This window comes from Gallus gallus, chromosome 12, assembly GCF_016699485.2.
Source record: "Gallus gallus isolate bGalGal1 chromosome 12, bGalGal1.mat.broiler.GRCg7b, whole genome shotgun sequence".
In the NCBI taxonomy this organism is placed as follows: domain Eukaryota; kingdom Metazoa; phylum Chordata; class Aves; order Galliformes; family Phasianidae; genus Gallus; species Gallus gallus.
The window spans coordinates 8,992,036-9,014,740 of NC_052543.1; the positions used below are offsets into that span (position 1 = coordinate 8,992,036).

A 22,705-nucleotide genomic window follows, 5' to 3' on the forward strand; every position below is an offset into this window, starting at 1 on the left:
GCTGTCCTTAGCTTGTCGTGGGCACAGCAGCGTGCCGTCCGGGTAACACAGAGACTGCTTAATCTTCAGAGCTCCTTGAAGCTCAAAATGCCGACTGAGCTCACTATATTTAACTTTACAAAACTGAGAAGGATTTGCTGCCCTTCAGCTTGTTCAGTCTGACCTCCTGTGCACGCTGTTTCTCCTGTCTTCTCTAAGTCTTGGTTACCTGCTACGAGCGCTCTGCTGGGCTCTCATGGATCCAGCAGCTGCCAGCCCAGCGTCCCACTGGCTGTTAGTAGCCCTTGGAAACTCTTTCAGCTGCCTAAAGCAGAACATCTACTGCAGTGTAACTGATGATAGATCTGTGAGATACGTGACCCTCAGTCACTTTGCATGTTGGCAGCACCTCACTGATTGTGAAGAAATTTGAAATAATGAAATCTTGTAACAAGAAAGAAGTTAATCGCTGGTTCAGTCCTCGTGGTGTCTTTGATAAATCGAAACCTGTTCTTCACATGGTCATACTGTTTGTCTCAAACTCAGGTGTCTTACGTGTGTTTTACCACCTGACATAAGTGGATAGACTTCTCTGCCAGTGCTATGCAGACTCACATTTGGGAACCTGACTGTGGTGTGTGCACAGCCTTTTGGAAATCTGTTCAGTGCTCTGAACATTATAAACTAAGAAAGGCCATTCCTGTGTACCTCGTGGGCAGCGATGAAGCAGTTGTGATGTGGAGGTGGCTTCTCAGTTGCTCTCACTGTGGTGTCTTTCTAGATTTCTGCTGTATTTGGTGGGTGTTCACTTCAAGCCAACAGCTCTCAGAATTCTTATTTCTGCAAATTTTAAAGTGGTGATATTTACTATACTTTCCTCTCAGATTGGGGGGAAAAAAAAGTTCATTTTAAAAAACAGTTGTAACTTTTCATTAGTGAACAGCAACATTAATGTAAGTTAATAAACTGCTGAGGACATAATTATGTACTTAATCACCATGTTCTGCTAGGTTTGAGTGCTTTGTTTCATTATTCCATGCCAGAATTAAGTTGTTGTTCAAGCCTGTGTAGAAAGTAATACTATCAGCTTTTAATTTGGTCATGGAATGTGGTCTACGTAGATGTGTGCAGGGAAAAGCTTGCTTAATTTGAGCCTGGAAAGTAACACTTATTTTATTTGGCAGACAAGATCATAGATGAAGGACATCTAACCAAAGTGGAAGAAACAAAGCTTTTGAAAGGTTAGATTTATGGATTGTATAAGTGTTTTGAAGCATGGTTTGTATGTGACCTTAATGCATGTTCTCCCTTAAACTGGCTGTTTGTTTTGTTGAATATTCATGTTAGAAAAACAATCAATGAAAGGGGGAGGTGTATTGTGTACTGACCTCAAACACTGTTGTAGAGTAAAAAGGTTTAAAGGAAACAACTATTGAGGATTGATTGCATGAAATTCTGGTCCCAACTGAGTTCTTAGCAGAATGTACTTTTTTTTTTTAATTGAAAGTACAATATATATATATATTTATATTGCAAACTGATTAAAATCTCTTGTGCTGGCATAAATTCAGACTTGTTTTAGTCATAGGAGGAAAGATTAATAATGTTCGGTCTGACCTAAGATGTAAATGAAAGTGTTTTTCAGTTCAATCTGTTTGTAGCTCACCCCTCATAATTCTTTCAGAGCAGTGACTAACCTCCTAAGCCTGCCTATCACAAGCAAGATATACGCGTGCATCTCCAACTAATTTTCCTCTTCAGTACAGAACAAGTGAAATACAGAGGTTTAGTTTGACAAGATTTACCTTACCAAGAAACAGTGATTGTTATCTTGCAGTGTCAAAGCTGCAGGAAAAAGTTCTGAAGTATGTAGGTCAATATTTCCTGCATGTCTAATAATGTAAGGTTGGGCTTGCAGGCTGACTCCGCTTCTGTAGCTTTTTATTAACGTCTAGACATACTAACTCATTTCTTTGTCCTTCTGCAAAGTGTTACTGCACTGAATAAATGTTAGCCTGGCAGCAGTCCTGGTGGTTTAGAGACTTTTCTTGTTCTGTATGAAATTGCACCTTTAGTTCGTTTCTGTAGGTGTGCAAGCTATAGACAACGTGCCATATTTGGCAAAAGAATGCATACAATAACTGTAACTTAACACTTGCATGCCAGTTAACTTGCAGTACGACGAGCTATTTTTAGTGTTTGCTAATGTATTTGAACTCCTCAAGTACGTATGATGTCAACACGTTTTAATATACTTCATCATTTTGGCTATATTTATTCAGCTTAGTTTTATTATGGGAAATAGAAACGACTGCTGTGAAATAATTTAGTACAGGAATCAGTTTTGTGCTTCAGACTGTGGTTCCAGCGTAGGAAGCAGGGTTCTGAACCATCTGTCTTTTTTACTTCTGCCATTTCCGACACTTACATTTGCACGTCTTCCTCTGGAGCCTGGATCAGGGGGTGAGGGATAGCGGGGGGAGGGGAGGCATTATACCTGAGAGCAAGTGGGAGGGGAGCATGGGAGGGAGGAGAGGGGGAGAGAGAATTAATGTAGGGCTTGGAGCTCACGCTGCTCCACTTAGCACAGAACAAGGAAGCTGTGTCCATGTATGACCTGATATGGTAAGGTTGGTTGGATGCAGATACTGCTCAGCTTCACACTCCCGGACTGGCCACTAAGACAAACAGCATGGGTGAGGCTTTCAGGATATGCTTTTCTTTATACCTAAGGCTTAAATTTTTTTTTTTATGGTTTTCATGGCAGTCTTGTGGATTTAATTCTATTTGATACATGTAAAATGCTCTGTATTGTGACATCTTCAGAATTTGTTTTTAGGGAATAGCACTTCTAAACTGGGGGCATACTGTTTTCACTTAGCGAAGAACCACCCCAGCCATCAAATTCCCTAACTACTTCAGTCACTGTGAGCTTTGAAGTCAGCTGAAGGCATATGATTTATGTTTGGGAAAGCTGCCAGGCCTGAACCCCTCACACTGGGTCAGGGTGCTTTCCCCTTCTCCCTCTCCAGTGATTTCAGTCCTGTTAACATAGGAAGAGCCTGGTTCTTGATCGGCTACTTTGCTTGTACTTGTCATCTTCTGCTTTGGTTAAAAGTTTGTGTTCTGGCACAAAGAAAGTAGACTCTTCATGTTAGATAACAGAAATGCTTTCTTTCTGTTAACCTGTCATCTTGTTTGTTTCCCAGTGTTGCACGTTTTCATTTTTCGCTTCTTGTTTAGGGGCATTCAGTTCCTTTTAGTCTCTTGTTATTTGTAAAGGCAGTGCCCCCAGGCTTCCTCATGACTCCTGTGTTGTTGTGTTTATTGCTTGTTATCAGTGGTTTCTAACACTATTCTTATAACACACCTTATTGTTTAGTATTGTGCATCTTCCCTTCCTGGTCTTCCTCTGGCACTTCTTTTTTGCATCTACAGTATGTATCTGTATGTGAAGAAATGGTGTTCGCTGTGCTTTTTCCACATACACAGGCATCACTCCTACCATATATAATGTCGTAACGATGCCTTTAGTGTGTCTGCATGTCACTCTCTTTACCTGCAACTTGATACTCAGAAAGAACATCTGTTAATCTGAGGCAGCAGTGCTGTCAGACCAATGCCCGGTGCATATAGTCAGCCAAGAGAGACTTCCCTCTATTCAGCTTCACTTGCATGTTGGTGACTTTGTAGCTGCTGAACTGCCTTATGGGAGTCACCTCAGCTTCTGAAAATATGCTCCTCATTAAAAATTGAGGAGTGGTGAGAAGGGTGCATGGCTTCATTAAGCTCCATGTGATGATGTGGTGGGTTGTATGTGATCAGTTATATTGTGAAGGTTTGGGTTTGGTTGGGTTTGTTGGTTTTTCTTTGGTGGAAAAAGCATAGCAGCTGCCTTCTGGAAATACAATCTGAACTGAAAATTCTTTCTTTAGACTAGTTAGTGTATTCTGTATTGATTCATGCTACTCTTTTTTTCTACAGTACAGTATATACAAGGCTTGCTGCTATTATTTTTTTGTTCAAAATACTGAGACACAGTTTTATTCATCACAGCAGTTTATTTCTGACTCATAACAGTATCTGCATTGTTCTATATCTCTTTTCGTATTTGTTCTCTGATTGGATAAAACAATCAGCTTTTGCAAAGAGTTCCAACTGGCAAGAATACAGCTATACACAAAAGTTCAAGCTGTGCATGAGACAGTTGCATCCCCGATGAGATGGTAGGCTAGATTAATGAGTTCAGTAAAACTGAATCCATTTTTTCCCAGATTTACGAAGAAGTAAGCAAATGTCAGGTTTTTAAGAGCTTTCTTCAGTTCTTCTTTCTAGTGACATTTGAGTCATAGATATATGTACATATATACCTATATATATAATATATAAATTAGGAACAAGGCATTTACACTGTACTTGATTCTCCCTGTGTCTTACAGAGAACCAAGCAAGAGTGAAAGAGTCAGATTTGTCAGACACTCTTAGTCCAAGCAAGGAAAAAAGCAGCGACGACACTACGGGTAAACATTGAGCTGAAGCTTTGCAAAACCTAAATAGAATTGAATCACTTAATCGTGAGCATTTTTTTAAGGGTGGAGAAGACTTGTATTATGTATTATGAGCCACATACATTTTAAGCAGTACTGTCTGCTGTCAACCTTATAAAAATCTGCTGTAAAATAAGAAAAATGTAAAAGCTTCTTTACTTAAAGAATACAGATATGAAAACTGTTAACAATCTGCCTGTTCTCTTAAAATGTTTTTTTTTCCAGATGCCCAAATGGATGACCAAGATCTAAATGAACCTATTGCTAAAGTAGCTCTTCTGAAAGGTAAAGAGAAATTTATTTTTGTAAGTTTAAATACATAATCTACATATAAACTCATAATCTGTATTTATAAGTTAATGTTCCCGTTTTGTGTTGTTTTTTTTTTTTTTAATTAAATGTGTGTTAATATAGAGACTCAAGAAATATTTGGATCATGGTAGTAAGGAAGAATTGCACTTAAATGTTAATAACGTTTCCTTTGGATGGTATAAAAGCGTGCTGCTGAGAGTTAGTATAGGAATAATTTGTGCTTAAAGCTAGTTAGCTCTACTTACCAATGCCGTTCTATGAACTTATATGTTATAATTTCAAGTACTGTTGAGAAATAGTATCAGCATTCACTCAAGTTAGGGCTGATAACCGCTGAGAGAAGAAATTCCTCCATTACTAAGAAATGCTTTTAAGCATTGCCAAGTTTTACCTCTATTGCTTCCATCGCTGTCAGAAATGCTCCTGCTAGTTTGCAGTTGGTGGTATAAAAATTCTAAAATCTTTTTTATTGTTAATGCAGTGAAGACTTGAATTCCCTATTTGAACTGTATTTAGAATGACTGTTGAAACTTGGTATGGTCTTCATACTTCTAAAATTATATTATTTACTGCTCTTTGTACTAAAGGTGTTTGTACTGTAGACTTAATTAGCAAGCTATTTATATGTTCATGATCTGAAGAATAGGGGGTATTGTTACATTTAGTGTACCGAAAGCTAACTTGGCTCTATGTTCTGTTATATGTTTGATAATATCTATAAAATGATGCTTATATTGGTATCACAAGTAGGAAGAAAGTGACAGCTCTTCATAGTTTAGAAAGACAGGAAACCATAATTCTATTTAGGAGAACTGTAAAAGAGCTTTTTCCTCTATTTGCTTACACTTCCCTATTTTCTGATAGAAAGGACTTCAAAGTATATGGTACGTGGATTTTTTTTTCTAGACAAGAAACCAAAAATTGAATATGATGTTTTCCAGTGAATTTCAGTTCAACATAGCTTAAAATAATTCAAGTGTTCATGACAGTGACCACTTTCCATTTAGGTTTTATGTTAATGCCTGTATGAATAGCAATGAATGCATACAACCTTTGTGTAAAGTGTATTTATAAAACAAAAGCAGTTAGCTAAATATCTTAAATAAATACTCTGGGGAAGAGGACAACAAGAAAAGAAAACACATCAGTGGATCTACTGATTTAATGATATTTCTACCTTTCTGGATTGTAAAAAACAAACAAACAAAAAAGTCTATATAAATATATAGAGTAATACCTCTCTATCTAATTATATATATATTATATATATATATATATATTTTAATCAGTGAAAATGACTGCTCCCGTGTAGCCAACTGAAGACTACTCATGTTTGGCTGGATACCTTATTTGTCCTCTGCTGACACATTGAAAGTAGGCCATAGTCTTAGGTTGAAAATCTGTGACTGACTTCTGCCTAAATTGAAGTTTAGTCCTCGTAGGCTCTGTCAGGTTGCCTTCAGTAGCCCTAGAATGAGGTAAGGCTGTGAGCATTCTACTTCTCAGCTTTGAAGCTTGTCGCATCGTGTCTAGGGTTGGATGTAGTTACACTTCCTCCATCTAGGGAACGTGAGTTCAACCCCCGCTAGTTCTATGGTTTTGTTGCCCTCTTATTTTTCTTGTTTTAATAAAAAAATGTGTTTAAAAAAACATTTTGTTACATACGTTAACTATGTTACATATGCAGCCCAAGACTATTCCTCTTCACTCAGTGTGGTCCAGGCAAGCCAAAAGGTTGAACGCCTGTGATCTAGGGTGTATTAAACTGAAGGGAAAGGGTAACTGAACTCTTAAAAGACTAAAGTAAACTTTTCTATAACATGGAAACATTCTTTTGCTCATGTGGATGTTTCGCATTGTTTCATTTGTCTTCATCCAGTTGAAAAATGCCTATTTGCTATTGAATTACATGTTATAATTAACTAGCATAACTCTTCTTCTCTTGAGGCTATTTATGGACATTCCTATTTTGCTCTCATGAAAACATTTAAAAATATCTGTACAATGAATCATATGCCTGTGTAATTTTTATGAAGAGTCCTGAAGATCAAAGTTTTATTTGCAGTTTTGTCAGAGCTACTTCATATGCCTGATTTTGCCCTAAAAAGGATCTTATTTGCCACAGAGAGACTTTCAAGTGGGTTTGTTATGCATTCCTATAATTAAGGAAGAGTGAGAACATTTCGGATCTGGCAGCTGTTTGGAATGAGGAAATGGCTGCTGGAGGAGGCAGTGCTCCTTTTTGTTTAACTGCTGGAATGTAGAACACAAATACATGGAACAAGAAAATGATGAGATGTTAAATTGCTGTAGTTTCCTCCAAGTGTATTTTCCATCAATAAATTCTGAGTGCATTCAGGATTTGTTTCAACTTTATACGAGGCAGAATCTGGCAGAGATGAGGAAGGGGAAAAACTTGCACAGATTAGCAGAGCTGCTATTTTTTTTTTTCAGGAGGTAAACATCTCTATGGGCCATTTATAAGAGTTCCTTGGACATTTCTATATAGGCTGCCTGCAACTACTTATTACAAAGAAAAATTGCGAAGCTGAAAACAAGTATACGATGAACAGATGGTTAGAAGCAATAAATGCCGCTGGAAGTTCAATGATCTTGTCAACTTCCGCGTGTTTGTTAGTAACTCCAGCATGGGATCTTATTAAAAAATGTTTACTGAATAGTTTAGTCCTCTGAATAGTGTTAGTTTACTTAATAAATATTGAGAACCGGCAGTGATCTTATTCAGAAAGCTTGGTAACCATTTTTTAATTGTTGCAGTGATAGCCAAGTATGTATTTCACATATATGACAAACACACTTATGTGGCAAAAAGCTGATCTAGTACTTCATCTAGCAGCTCGCAACTCTGCCTGTGGCAGGGGGGCTGGGACATGATGGTCCTTGAGATCCCTTCCAAGCCAAGCCATTCTGTGATTCTGTGTGTATGACGAGTTTTCTGTGAATCTTACAAAGCTGAAGATAACTCGGGTTTTTAATTGTCTTATCTGAATCACGAGTACTCTGAAGATACTCATCTGAGTAACCTCAGAAGTCGTGTCCAGCTCTGAAAGGGAACTGTTGTGAGACTTGGGAGAAACATCAGCCTATTCAGGTAGTTTCTACCACAGGCCGGGCATATGGCTAAGACATGAATCAACGCCACAGCCTGTGCGTGCTTCTGTAATCTCCTATCAAAACAAAAATATAAAGACAAACATAAACAGAGCTTAGTTACTATCTTCATGCTTGTAAATGTTGATTTAATCTCAGTTTTGTTGGTCTTTTTTAACTAAAACTTTATTGGTTCTGAGGTTGCAAAATCTAAGTTTATGTTCGATTGAAAAAATACCTTCACACGCTCTCATAATCTTTAATGTTCTGGAAGCAGTTGCTTTTCCTCAAAACTGACCTATGCGTTAGACTTCTTTTTGAGAGCCAGAATGAGGGAGAAGGAGCTTTAATGTACTTTGGGAGTGATTTGTTACAGATCACGTTAACAACCTGGTGTTAAGGGAAACGTGATTGTGTTGGGATAGGCGTGGAAAAAGTGGGGTGGAGAATCTCTTACAAGATAGCAAAAAATCTGGTCACAGATGAAAACTTCCTGTGAGGATGGGTGTTTGGTGTTGTTTTTCGTTTGTTCATTTGGTGGAGTTTTTTTTTAATTATCTTAATGGTAGAACTCTGCTTAGATTTCTGAGAACAGTTACTCCAGTATTGAATACCTGATGGATTGTGTCTAAACCCAATAGCAGTTTTACTGGTTGTGAATATAGCAATACCATCAAGGTACTATTTTTCAAATCTCAGTGCTAGCACTGAAGTGACGTTTGCTTTTACCAGAAGCCATGAAAGAATGTGTCTGTTTATGTGAGACTGAAAACCTGTTTTTTTCCACAGTTGTGATTATATTTATTGCCTTTTGGTTTAGAAGCTTATCAGGTGTGTGGAAACTACTCTATTGCATTTGAGTAGGAAAGAGTTTTTACCTTGACACATGTTGTCACTCTGCAAAACTGATTGTGCTGTCCCATAAATTGAATTCCTCATCTCCTTTAAAGCCATGTCATCTTTCATGATGTGTCCTTCCACTGATTGGAAAATGCTGTCCACTAGGACGTTCATTTAGTGTGTCTATTGTTTGTTTTGAGACACTGCTTCTTTATGAGGCATGATTTGAACATAATTTGTCAACTCCCTCATCCATTTCTTCTGAGCAGTCTCATTAAGGACTGAAATCTAATTGCCACAAATCTTTATCCATGAGAAGCTAGGAACAAAACGTCTCCAGTAAGGAGAAATCTGGGCTAGAAATTATAATAAGCTTATAAAAGAAAGTATTTGGATGAGATATTGGGTCCTCTTTGTTCTTTCTGCTCTCATAATTTTGTTCTGAAAAAGCCTAGAAGTGCACGTGTATCCATATCTCTGCCCCTTGATCCCACCAATTCATTACTGTGAGAATGGGAAAGACACAGCTTCTTTTCTTAGAGGAACACAGTATGAGAACTTTAGAATAACTTCATCAGTTTCCTTAATAAAGAAAACAAAATTTACCTTTTGGGTTTTTGCTCTCTGCAGTCTGACTTCATCTTAATCTGTAGTGATGGATGTTTATCAGTCACAGCGCTGTGCAATGTGTATACCTTCCTGTCTCCCATGATGTCCTGTGAACTGTTTCACTGATTTCCCTCCTTTACCTTTCTCACCCAGCCTGGGTGTATTAATAAGATGATGGTCAGCAGGTCGAGGGAAGTGATCCTCCCCCTCTACTTTGCCCTGATGAGACTACATCTGGAGTGCTGTTTCTAGTTCAGGGCTCCTCCCTTCAAGAAAGACAGGGGACTGCTGGGAGTGTCCAGAGGAGGGCCACAGAGATCATGAGGGGCCTGGAGCATTTCCCTCATGAGGAAAGGCTGAGAGACCTGGGGTTGTTTAGCCAGGAGGAGACTGAAGGGGGGGAGGGAGGATCTTATCAATACCTCAAGAGTGAGAGTCAAATGGATGGGGTCAGATGCTTTTCAGCAGTGCCCAGAAATGGAGGGAGGGGCTACGGGCACAAGCTGGAACATGGGAAGTTGTGTCTGAACATAAGGAAACCTCTACTTTGAGGGTGACAGAGCACTGGCACCAGCTGCCCACAGAGGTTGTGAAGACTTTCTTTGGAGATATTCAGGACCTGTCTGGAAGCCTACCTGTGTGACCTGCTGTAGGGAACATGCTTTAGCAGGAGGTTGGGCTTGACAGTCTCCAGAGGTCCCTTCCAACAGCTATGATTCTGTCATTTGTGATATAAAGATTTTAAAGATATAGTCTGTTATACTTACGAAAGATCTTTCTGCACAGGTGCTGCCTAGGGAGAATTTGGTGCAGAAGTGCTTCTTGCCTTCCGTTCCTGATATTACAAATAACTTCAGGCTAGGGTGTTGTCTTCCTCTTTAGGTTTCTGCATCTAATTCCTAATATGCACCCATTCGATGACAAATACATATTTTTCTTCTTCTGTGATTTAAATTACCCAAAAACTTCCGCTTTAAAAGTATTTGATTTCCATGACTGTGTGTCATTTCCTGTAATCAATCCCAAGAGGTATTTTGCATGCGTTTTTAATTAATACAAAGCTTGCAGGGAGGAACATGTATTTTCATTATTTAGTTTCGCATGATTGGATATTTAGATACCTGATCGGGTTGGATGGCACAGAGTCCTTGTTCAAAGTGTGTGCGGGGGGAGGAGGTTACAGTAGCTTCCTTCTAAAAGTAGATAAGTAGTTAATGCAGCCAAGGATAGTCTTGCTGATTGTTTCTTCTTTTATGTCAATACAGGCAGCTTTGCTAATTAATACAGTATTTTTTGAAACTCTTGAATTTGTGTGTTCTTTTTGTTTTACTGCATGTTTTTATAATTGATATTTTAAAGTATGCGTATGTTTTCTTCCTTTTAAAATATATTAATATTTTTTCTAATATTTACCTAATCCAATTTTGACTTTACTTAACTAACTCTGGATTACTTGCATAGAAAATCACCAGACATCACATAGTAGTGCAAAATAAATGGTTGTAGAAATGTATGCTTTAAAGAAAATGTTCTTTTATCAGATGAACTGCAGGGTGCACAATCAGAGACTGAGGCTAAGCAAGAAATTCAGCAGCTGCACAAGGAGCTGATTGAAGCCCAAGAGCTAGCTAGAACAAGTAAACAAAAATGCTTTGAACTTCAAGGTGAGACCCAGATCAACTTGGTTATGTAGGGTATCCTTTAAAATTGCATTTATCACGTAGTCTTAGAAGGGGTTCTGGTTTTGTTGACTGTTAGATTTGGTTCCTAACACTGCCATCTCCTGCACAGAAAGTTTGTTTTGTTCTCTTTTAATGTATAATCAGCCAGATTGAGCCCCTGACTTTTTCACTCAAGAATGACCAACTTCTTTTCGTAGTATTGAATACATACGTGAGCTCCATTGTATTTCGTCCTTATCAAATATATTCTTGAATTATTGATTCATCCATATTTCAGTTAGATAGTGAATGTAGTTTAATGTATTCAGTGATCATCCTTTTAAATATGGAGCTGTATCTTTGTTGTCAACAAAACTGGTTGTTTTTAACAAGAAGCAGTGTAGTCTAGTTTAATTACATATTGTTCAGTGTTCTAAGAGGTATTTATAGCTTTTTCTTCTTCCCACCCCTCTGCCAGTTGTCGTTTAGGACATGTAGTTTCTGGATCAGACAGCTGATTATATTAGTTTCAAATTAATTGCAATACTACATGATAATGGAGTAATATCTCTAATTTGGTCTTTTTGTTAAACTACTTACACAGTTAACTAGCTTTAACTTACTGGAATAATCTGATTGCTCTAATCTTTTCAGTTAAGAGGAAGTCATGACTAAAACTAATTAGAAAACTGAAATACTTCTTACTAACAAACTTTTGGGCACGTATTCACTTTCATTTATAGCGCTGTTGGAAGAAGAGAGAAGAGCATATAGAGTGCAAGTTGAAGAATCTAACAAGCAAATAAATGTTCTGCAAGGTAAGAAATAACTTTTTCACTCCACTTTCCTAGGAAAAATGTATAGCTTTAGCTGTTTCTGTGTTGTTATAAGCACAATTAAGGAAAATGTGAAGTGAATGTGTGTTTTAAATCCATTTTTTTTTACAATATCTCTGATTTATATTTTGAAATATTGCCTGTCAATTTCTGTTTTCAGTTATAACTTAGAAAATGCAGATGTTACCTGTAACATATTCCCCTTTTCCCTCTCTCTTCAGTCTTTGCCAGCTTTGAATGATCCAGGGATTCTTACTGTGACTGTTTTACCTTCTCAAACATTTAGAGTGCTTATCCTTTTGTTTTTCTCAATCTCTTCGCTTTATTGGTAGAACTTTTTGAATCATTTTTAATCCCTCCAAATCTGCGTTTAACCTTAGTATGCTGTAAAATTTCTTCAACAGGGACACTGTTCTATGAAAAACAGTATGACCACTGTCATGCTTCTTTCAGCCCAAAATAATTATAGCAGAACCAAATCCAGTGATTTATGTAACTCTTATTCATGACACAAAAGCTATCATTTCCAAACTAGTGAAGCTCTGTATTGACAGAGAGTGGAACTAACCAAGTCTGTCTTGATACGGATTTGTTGAATATCTCAGCTTCTCCTACATCCTTGTGTTGCCTGCTGTTTTAAAAGAATTGTGATAGCTCAAGCTCATTGGTCAAAAGGCTATCTATCCTGCCTTTAAATCAATAAGGGTTATACTAGGACTCTTCCTTAGAGCAAACATTAGTGTAAACACCGATTGTGAATTCAGCTGTTGATTGTTAAACATGTAGAACCTTCATACCTCATTCGGCTTGAACAGAATGATGGTTAGAAGACATGAACAAACGGGCAGATGTACTAACATCTATGTTTTTTTCCCCATAGGAAATAAAAATGGTTTGCTAAAGATATTTTAATGTATAGTACTTTGTTATGGGATGTGATACTTGATGTATACCAGGTACATTCACTGAGAAGCTTGTGTGATTGCACTGTTTTATAGGGATGTCAGCTAAGCATATTTAGGTCGTCTGCTATTGCTCCTCTAAGGAAGAGGAGCTTACATCCCTTCCAAACCAGAGAAGTTATTAATTTTGAATTTTGTCCTGCTAAGAATGAAAATTTGCCAAGAAAAGAATGCTGTAGCAGAAGTTAAAAATTACAGTCTGATGGGCAGTTGTATGCAGAGCAAAGAAATACATATTTATCTCTTTAAAAAAAAATTCTCTCTTAGAAAAAAAAAAAAGAGTAGAAGCTTGCCAGAGCCATGCTTAACTGCAGTGTGGCTTCGTCTCTTGGATGCTTTCCAAGAGAGTCTTGCAAATGTTTTTTGCTCATCTCTCTCCATTGTAGTTTAAGGCATTCTGATGTTAGTCATGGGCTTGCTGCTTCCCAAACTCTCAGGGTGTGGCATATCTCACAACTTGGGAAAGGTTGCCATGATGTCATTGTTCTCTCTTGGCAGCCTCTCTGAACTGTAGTGGAGAAAAAAACCTGGACAACTTCATGCAGTAACATTTCTTGAAGTATTTGCATGGAATCAGTATTTTAGGTCAGCCGGTGCTACATGGCTTCTGTGTTTGTCATACAGAAGAGAGGGTGCCATAGAAACAACTGACATCCTGTCTCTACTTGTGAAGCTCCTTAGATGAGCAGATAGGTAACGCAAGGAAATCCTTGTATCTCAAGTAACTAGCTATTACTTTAAAAAAAAAAAGAGTGCAACATTCAGTTCAGATGAGATAATGGTTTACATAATTAAGAGATGTAATGGAAGCTTTATTTCTAATCACCCTTCCAAATTACACCCAATGTTTCAGAGACCATTCCAGTATTCTTCCTGTGTAAGGTACTTTTACAACTCATCAAACTTCAGAAACACTTGTATATTTTTGTATGTTCATTCATGCCATGCTTGTTTTCATGCCTAAGAATTTCAAGGCAGTGCTGTTCATAAATAAGGCAGAAAGAAGAAAATGAAAACTTCTTTGAAAAACTACAATTAGTGAGGAGCAGGAACTCAGTTGAGCTTGATAAAGAAAATAATGTAAGGAAGATATGGGTTGAAAAATCATTCCTTTGCTTATTGATGGACTCCTGTTATGTTAGCAAGTCTGAATTCTTGGTGTTTTAGAAACAGATTGTTTCCTAGCATAATGATTTGGGATGTTCAAAGCGTCTAATGTAACAATATGTGGCAAGGCAAAGATTAATGTTCTGTTTTCTTACTGTCTGATTGGTCTCATCTACTACTTTGATTACTTTTCTGTTAGGATAGTCATATAGAAATTGTTTCCAAACTAATGGGATGGTAATAAGCCTCATATTGCTCATGTATGCAAAAATGCATCATGCTGCTGTCTGTTCCAGAACAAATATACTGCTTCATCTTAGACAAGATTGTTGTGAAACCCTACTTAGTATAGTCTATAATAGCCATTATGTATTGCAATACATAATAGCTATCATGTTTTTTTTCTATGCTGTATTTTCCTTTCAGAGTACAGAACTGTGTTATTTAGAGATTCTTTAGTTCATCTAATGAGATAAATCTTGATAAAGCCTTGTTGGAGCCTGTTGAGAGGAGGGGGAAATATGTTGCCGTTTCTTTACAGTACATCAACTAGCAGCAAAGTTTCTAGATTATACCTGTATAAGAATTGTACTTCTATCACTGTATGTGAAATGACTGGAGGGTATCAAACATCACATATAGCTGTCAAGAAAGTCTCCCTTGAGCAGTTTTTATGTTGTCTCAGTTTTCAGCATGACTCATTTACACTCTTATCATCCTCTAGAGTGGACTGAGAGAACAAAAATAAGTACAAGAAGTCTGTGAAAGTTACTCAACCTTGGTTGTCTCTGCGGTGCTTTCTGCTGTCCTTGTTTGCCCTTTGCTTCAGAAAAAGTGACATACAGCTTTAAGATGATAATTCTTACCCTCTATGGTATTTTCTATTAGGGGAACTAAGAAATTTGATCTTTTCTTCTCAGAGCAGTTCTTAACTAATTTTGGTAATTGCTTTATCCAGTGATTGAAAATCATTGAAGTACATGTGAACGTTGATTGGTGTACTTCAAAAAGATAAACAAAAAACACTTGGGAAATCATAATTTTTCCTTCTATCAGCTAGAGCTTAACCATTTTATTCTTCTTACTGTCATACTTTCCTTCTAAGTATTTGCACAGGATTCTATTTGCATGAATATTTATGAGAAATATTCGTGCTCGGAGGAGATGCATTTAGTAACCAAACAGTTTTGAGTGGGAATAATTTAAAAGGTTTGCTTCATGCAGTTGAGAAATGCTGAATAACCTAGCCCTTATGTGACTGCTGCATGTCATGAACAATAAAGGACCACTTGTGGTTCAGTATATTAGGTGAAGCTGTCACTTCCCATCCAGAATTCATCTTGACCTTTCCAAAATGCTTTTTACAAAGAAGTAGTTTTAATTCCTTTACTACAAGTTTGGAGAACGAAGTAGAAGCTAGACTCTGTGCCTCAAATGTTTAAAGACATCACAAATTAACTTCAACTGCTGAACAGGCAGATGTTTCCAATGTAGCTTTGCAGATCTGTTTGGCTTGTCACAGAAGCTTTCTTTCATTCCGTCTTGTTCCCTAATCCCCAGCATCTTTTTCTATAATCCTTGTTTTGCTTACAACCAAGTTGGATCGAAATCTTGGTTTCAGATTTCGGGAGAGTTGCTTTTATGTTACACAGGAGAACGCTGTGTAAAAAAGCTTTGTCCGACCCTAATTCTTGTTTAACTCTCTGTCATGTATGACCCCACATTTTCTTTAAAGGAAAATCATTTGACAAGGTTAATGTACTTTTAATTGCATTAGGCTTCTTTAGTTCTATTAAATATCAACAAGTTGAGATTTTTAAAGTCATTTTAGTTTTTCCGTAAATGCAGTTTATAAAATCATAACAATGTGTGTTTTCCAGCTCAGTTGCAGAGGTTACAGGAAGATATTGAGAATCTTCGTGAGGAGAAGGAGAGTGAAATTTCTAGCACTCGAAACGAACTAGTCAGTGCTCAGAATGAGATTCTGTCACTTCAACAAGTAGCAGAAAAGGCAGCATCGGAACGAGATACAGATATTTCTGCTTTGCAAGAAGAACTACAGACCGTGCGAGCGGAACTGGAACGGTGGCGGAAAGATGCCTCAGATTATGAAAAAGAAATTGTCAGTCTACAAGCCAGTTTTCAGCTTAGGTGTCAGCAGTGTGAGGAGCAGCATAAGGAGGAGGCTACTCGTTTGAAAGGTACTTTCTTAATAGGGTGTCACAGACCAGCACTAACAGCATCATCCTTCTCTTAAATTAGATTAGATACACTTCTGATGTCAAAAGTAGGCTAAATATAATGCCACGTGGAAAACTTGTGCTGTTAGAGGGATTGTTACAGCCACAGGTTTCCAAAAGAACTTGCATAAAGACATAAGATCTTTATAAGGAAATGTATATAATTTAAGCCTGTAAATGGACAGCTTCTCAACTTTCAAGCTTCACTTGAGACTGTGCTGTATGGCTTAATAAAATTGTTAATGCAGTCTCCCTCTGTGTTACAGTACATACAGAATTAAAGTTTTATTCTGGAAACATGATGTAGAGATATAAAAGCACTTTGTACAGATCTATGAGACTCATTCATTTGCACTTCACTTTACATGTAGCGCACCCACTAGGTGGGTTGAGAGCCACTAGTCCAGGCCTGTAGCCTCAGATCTTGGATGATCTACTAAGGGAGTTGAAGAGTTGAAAAACATTGTAAACACTGACAAGAAGCTGGTATATGTAAAATGTGTGTTTTGAATTCTGGGTTAGTGAATCTTTGTGAAGCTGTCAGAGAAGCTTTTTCCAATTCAGATTATAAAATTGATAATTGATAAAAATCAATTTTGCCGTGGATTGATTTTATTTCAAAGGTCTCATTTTAACCCTTTAGCTATTGTTTTAAATGTTCTGTTCCATGTAGGAGAGACATGGTATCTCATTATTGTTCATTACTTTCAATTTGTTTCCTATTTTCTGTCAAGAAATGAACTTCTTCAAATATGCTTTTCTGTCACTGCTTCTAATGTAGACCCATAAGCGAGACAATTTTCTACTGCTTTGTGCCTGAAAGGAGCTCACATTAAGAGGAGCACTAGCTTGAGTGATGGCACACAAACTCTTCCTCACAGCAAGAGATACTGTTGTATGTTTCATAGATCCTTGTGATAGAATTCATGTAACACAATTATAATCACTGGAGATTTACAGCTAATAGCAGCTTTTGAAACATTTACTAGTGGGTGCTGTTTGAAGTATTCATGAAATTACTGTACTTGGATTGAATATTCTTAATTACAGGTGAACTTGAAAAGTTGAAGGCAGAGTGGAGTGTTCTGGAAGCTGAATGTGTTACGCTAAGGAAGGAAAATACTTCGCTTGCATCTGAACTTCAGCGACAAGAGAAGGAGCTTTCTAGGTAAGGGAACAATGAGCTTGTCTAGGAAAGTATCATAGAAGCTTGAGATCATGATTATTCTTTTTTCTTCCCAAAAGTGGTTCTTAAATGTCTGATGGTGTTCGTGATAAATGCGTTGAAAGTTCCTTAGTATCACAATTTTTGGCAGAACATGCTTTCATATCATCTAGTTATACCAAGCTTTTTTTTCTGCCTGCAAATGCTTCTGTATTACTGCTCAGGTGTTTTAGAAGGTATCCTGATTTATTTTGCTCTTATCTTATGTCAATGAAATAAGCAAAGAAGCATGTGTGCAAGTAACTGAAGTGCTTCTAAAAACCTTGGACAGGCTTCTTCCTTCAAATTACAAGTTTGTTTCAAAATGCTTTGGAATAAATAATAGTGAATAATAACTAAGAAACTGAAGACATAAGAATGAAAGTATTTATAATCTATAATATAACTTATACACGTGCACTTATTTTTGCATGTTTTTAGAAGCAAGTCTATGGCCTATCTGTTATATCAGTACTTTGCATGGGAAATCAGTGTTGATCTTTTGGTTCTATGATTGCTCCAAGATGATTTCTCCATATTAAATAAAAATAACATGAAGCTCAGAGAACAAAAACTGGTTTAAAACAAATCATTTCTGTTTAAATTTGAAGTAGAGGAGGAACTGATTGAATTTTGTTTTTCAGCTCTCAGAAGCAGAGTTTAGCTCTAACCAGCAATATAAGTGTTCTTGAAATGTCTCGAAAAGAACTTGAAGATCAAATGGGATCTTTGAGAGAAAAACATCAACAGGATGCAGCTAGTCTAAAAAGCCAGCTCAGTGAAGCTGAGAGTCAAGCAAAGGATGTTCAGAAAGAGGTAACATGGAACTGTTTTGAGTGAATCCAGTGCCTGTGATTTTCCTTTTATTTCAATATAGAACAAGTAAAAAGTACAAATTTTTTAGTAATTAAACTTTTTCTTCTTTTAATTGCAAGTACATTTGTGTTAGCTAACAATATGTAGGTTGGGAGTCAAATCTCAAAGGAAGATTTAAAATAAAACAGCTGGGGAAAAGTTCTGGGAACTTTAGATAAAGTTTGCTTTCAATGCATTACCTTAGTGAACGTACTTATAAGCTGTTCAGTCAGGTGAACCCTTATTCAAAATGTTTCTGATCATCACTGTGTTAAGTCTTGTTAGCTATTATGAGTCGAAATGGATTTTCTTTTTGTCAATATGATCTTTCTAGTTAGATTTACATTTGATTTCACAACAGACCTACACATTCTTTCAAGGTCTGTTTGTCCTTTCTTTGGAATGGATCATCAGGCTTTTACAGATAATTAACAAGCACAGAAGGAAAAGCTAGCATTTCGAGCGTGACTTCTGAAAATCATGTCTGGAAGAAGGCTGCTGTCTCTGTCAATTACTTGTTTATTTTTAGGGGCAGCTTGAGTGAAGTTTCCGCCAGTCACTGCTATTAGTTTGTGTTTCACAATCTTTTTCTTTGTTTTGTCATGAAGTCATCCCTGTCACATTCCTTACCATTTTTGGAATTTGAAAGGAGCAGTCTTGCTAATCTTTGTGTGTTTAATCAGATGAGTTTGTAAAGATGCATATCCTTCTAAGTTACGGTAAATGCCAGTACTGAAGGTCATTGGTTCTGTGCTTTCTAATCCCTATTAATGACAAATATAAATAAACTTGTTTTCAATAGATAAAATTGAACACAGAACAAGGTTTTTCTACCTTGCTTTTATAAAGAGAGAGTGCTTTGATCCAAGGCAAGTTACACTAGGCACAGTGTAGACAGAAAGGAAGCTGCACACTGAGCAAATGTAAGCATGTTTTTGGGTGTCCAGAGGTCTGTAGCCTTTTTTCTCTTTGCATTTAGTATGAAAGAACACAGACAGTGCTCTCAGAACTGAAGGCGAAGTATGAGATGGCTGAACAAGAAAAGCAGTCAATCACAGAAGAGCTTAAACAGTGTAAAGAAAACTTGAAGCTGCTGCAAGAAAAAGGAAACAACGTAAGTCTGTACAAAATATTTGGGGAAGTCTGGTTATGACACTGACAGTTTTCTTAAGAGAACGTCTAAGTACTGAACAGAAGAGGCTGAACTTTAAAAGGAGCTATGTACCATATTGCATGCAAAATTCCATTCTGGTACTACCTATTAAATTTGTAGGTCATTACACGGGTACAATTGTATATGCAAATTAGATTTACAGTTGCATGACAGTTTTAAAAACAGCCTTACTGTTGTCTTGGACAAAATCTAACTTAACTCATAAGAACTAGGCAAAACTTCCCAGCTTCAGAGACTGACACATGGGTAAAAGCTGAGAAACCTGGATGCAAATGAGTTAAGCAACTTTCTTCAGGGTGCTTTTATTTTATTAGTGATTATTACAACATGTGTTCCCTCCCAGTCTTGCTTACGCTTCTTAACCATGATTATCCCTGGTCAGCTCATGCTTTATACATGCAATTGAACCATCCTTTCTATCCACTCATGGAAGTAATTCTTTTCTGTTACAGTTGGATAGGTTGTGTTGTTAGTGTTGAGTTTATGGCTAGAGACAGCCGTTTTTGTTGTTTTTTTTTTTAATACTGAGACTTCTGAAATCCTTCAAAAGTTAAGAATGTGACAGACGTTATAAAGTAATTACAGCCTTTTAGTACTGGGATGGCTGGTTTGTTGTCTTCCTGTGCTGCTGTTATGGACCTCCCACAGTGGACAGCACAAAATAAGAGGTTTACAAGTACTATTCTCTAAAGTTGTGTTCTAGGGGCACAGAATAAATACTTATGCCATAGCCCATGTACTGAAAACAAACCTCTGACAGAGTTAACAAAGATGTGAAGAACTCAAAGCCATTCTCAATTTTTTTTGGCTGTATTTTCATGAATAGGATGTTAATATTCTCTTGGAACCTACTTCTGCTTAGAATTTTCTGTAATGCCTAAATAATGCTGAATTACTGAAATAGGCAGAATTACAAAAAAACAACTTTCTGATAGAAGAGATCATGCTAAAATAACTGCAGATGTGAGATGTTTCTGCTCTGTTTAAGCATTAATCTCAGTGTTAAGTTGATTCATGAAAAAGGGGAGGAAGTTGAGGAAAGAAAAACACTGAAGGGAAGCAGATGAAAGCTTGCAAGGTAAGGGAATTTTTAGGAAGAATTTGAGGTGATTGTCAAAATGAAATAAGGAACCACAGCAGTTGCCAAAACATTTTTAGAGAAGAGGTACAAGAGTTGAAGCCTGAAGGTTAGGCTGTGATGAAGAGCATCCAACCATATAAGGACTTGCAGGACGAGCTTGCTATTCAAGCAAGCATTACTCACAATCAGTAATGTAAAATATGTCTGTTTTGTGGAATATTTGAAGCATCATGAATACTGGGCTGACTTCCAAGGTCACATTTTTAAAGCTCTGTTATCCCCTATTTGCTGGAAACCTTATCTGTTACTCTATTTGTGAGGACAGTGTCCTCGAGAACGCAGCTTCCCTCTGTGGGATTTATTCATTTCTGCGGCCAGTCTGTCTCTGAGTTTGCATATCTGCATATTCTGATACTGAACGCATGTTTTTGATGAAGCATCTAATTATGCATTCCTCTGCAATAGGGAGATTTTAAAGATGTATTTTAATAAGCTCATGAGGGGTGAAATTTAATCATTTGAAGGAAACTCCACTAGGTTATCTGGTGAACTAATAAATACTGGAAGAGAGAGGGGGCTTCTCTGTTCCTTTTAGAACGTCATTTAAATATTAAGTTTTTATGCTTTCCCTTTCAGAAAGACAAAGCTTATTACTCCCAAAAAACCAACCAAACAAAAAAGAACTGCAGTTTTGTGTTCTGAACTGCTTAGCAGCGTGGTGTATTGCTTGTGCTTGCATGTCTGTAGTCTCTGATTATTTCCTGATGCGCTTTACATGACGGATTTGTTTATGTGAACAGTTTGAGAACATGAGCTGCTGTCACGGAGTTGACTGAAGCTTTTGGCGCTTTATTGAACACTGCTGTGGTTATTTCAGCCCATGTGCTTTCTTTGGGAAGATGGCACTGATCTGTGGCACCAATGACAGAAAAAAAATAATAATGCTGCATGGAAATTAATAGTTGCACATGATTTGTCTGTCTAATATTTACCTTGATTACAACAAATCTGAATTACTATAATGGAAAGAATTGAATGGCAAAGATTAGAGTACCTTCCAAGATCATTCTGAGATTTCTGTGTTCTTAACCGTATTGGAGGTTCTCTGATTGACTCCCTCAAATTCGAAACAGAATGAGATTTTATTTATGGATCACAATATTTTAGGAAGTCTCCAAACATGAATTTATCTTATATTTATTTGGCTGAACAAAATCAAGGTGAGTTCAGCACAAAGAAGTTCTTAAGAAAATACTTAGCATGATTTGGATTTAACCTCTGTGTGTCTGTGTTTGTGCACAAAATATATAGGCTAAGATACAGAGAAAGCAGATGTCTTCCTGGGAAGAAGCTTAAAAAGAAATTATATGTCCCTTTTTGCTTCTAGTGTATTGTTTTGAGGATGGAGGCTCTCTTTCCAGATTGTGAAGCAAAGTAGTTTCCAGTTCATTGAAAATAACTGAGAAAATGTGCAGATTCTTGTAACGAGGCCATAAGCTAAATGAGCCCCTTCAGTCTTGCTAGCTGGTAGTCTGGCCCAGCTGCATCACTGGATCAACCTCCAGATCTGCATTTGTTCACAAGGCTGATGCTCTACCAGAGATGCTGATCTTTATGGTATCTCTAATAGAAATGTACTTCTTTGCTTTATAGTAACTTAGTGCTGATTGTACATTGTGTTTAACCTCACAAATGTCTGAACTACTGGGTTTGCCTGTGGACATAGTGGTTACTGATTCACTAATGGAGGAAAGAGATTGTTTTTTTGGAGGCTGATGCTGGAATATAGGAAAGGAGGAATGAAGAAGCAGCTGAAAAATTCAATCTCTGGTACGAGTCTTCCTGCCTCACGAAATCCAGTTGGGATTTCCAGTTACTTGCACAGAAAAACTAAGAACAAACGGATATAAAATACAGGCAAATAATTTAAGATTCTTATTGTTTTTAAGTGCTAAATTCCAAGTTGAGATGAAGTTTCTTAGAGTATTTTCTCCTTACTTCCCTTTATTTTTGAACGTTCCTGTTCATTCGAGTAGAATGGTGTACTAACTTTGTATACCAGATTAGATAATGCTGTATTATTAGATGTCTTTAATACATTTCAATTAAAACAAAACTCGCTGACTTATTTTCCCCTCTCTAAATCATCTTTACCTGATTGATTTATAGCACAAAGTGATTTTTAAT

The 22,705-nt window shown here is 37.1% G+C and overlaps 1 protein-coding gene across 51 annotated transcripts in view; it reads left to right on the plus strand.

The window, feature by feature from the left end:
• The window catches only part of SLMAP (sarcolemma associated protein), a 77,289-nt gene that overhangs the window by 51,544 nt on the left and 3,040 nt on the right, over window positions 1-22,705 (plus strand). For 17 of the 51 annotated variants that reach the window (XM_015293017.4, XM_015293021.4, XM_040646139.2 and 14 more), the window contains 9 exons: window positions 1,164-1,220; window positions 4,419-4,499; window positions 4,752-4,811; window positions 10,940-11,062; window positions 11,803-11,877; window positions 15,845-16,165; window positions 17,255-17,372; window positions 18,053-18,224; window positions 19,243-19,377. In XM_015293017.4, the coding sequence (XP_015148503.2) occupies window positions 1,164-1,220; window positions 4,419-4,499; window positions 4,752-4,811; window positions 10,940-11,062; window positions 11,803-11,877; window positions 15,845-16,165; window positions 17,255-17,372; window positions 18,053-18,224; window positions 19,243-19,377 (1,142 nt within the window). Of the gene's footprint in view, window positions 1-1,163; window positions 1,221-2,557; window positions 2,676-4,418; window positions 4,500-4,751; window positions 4,812-10,939; window positions 11,063-11,802; window positions 11,878-15,844; window positions 16,166-17,254; window positions 17,373-18,052; window positions 18,225-19,242; window positions 19,378-22,705 lie in introns of those variants that run through there. The other 34 variants (XM_025154450.3, XM_040646148.2, XM_040646152.2 and 31 more) reach the window with 7 other exon arrangements.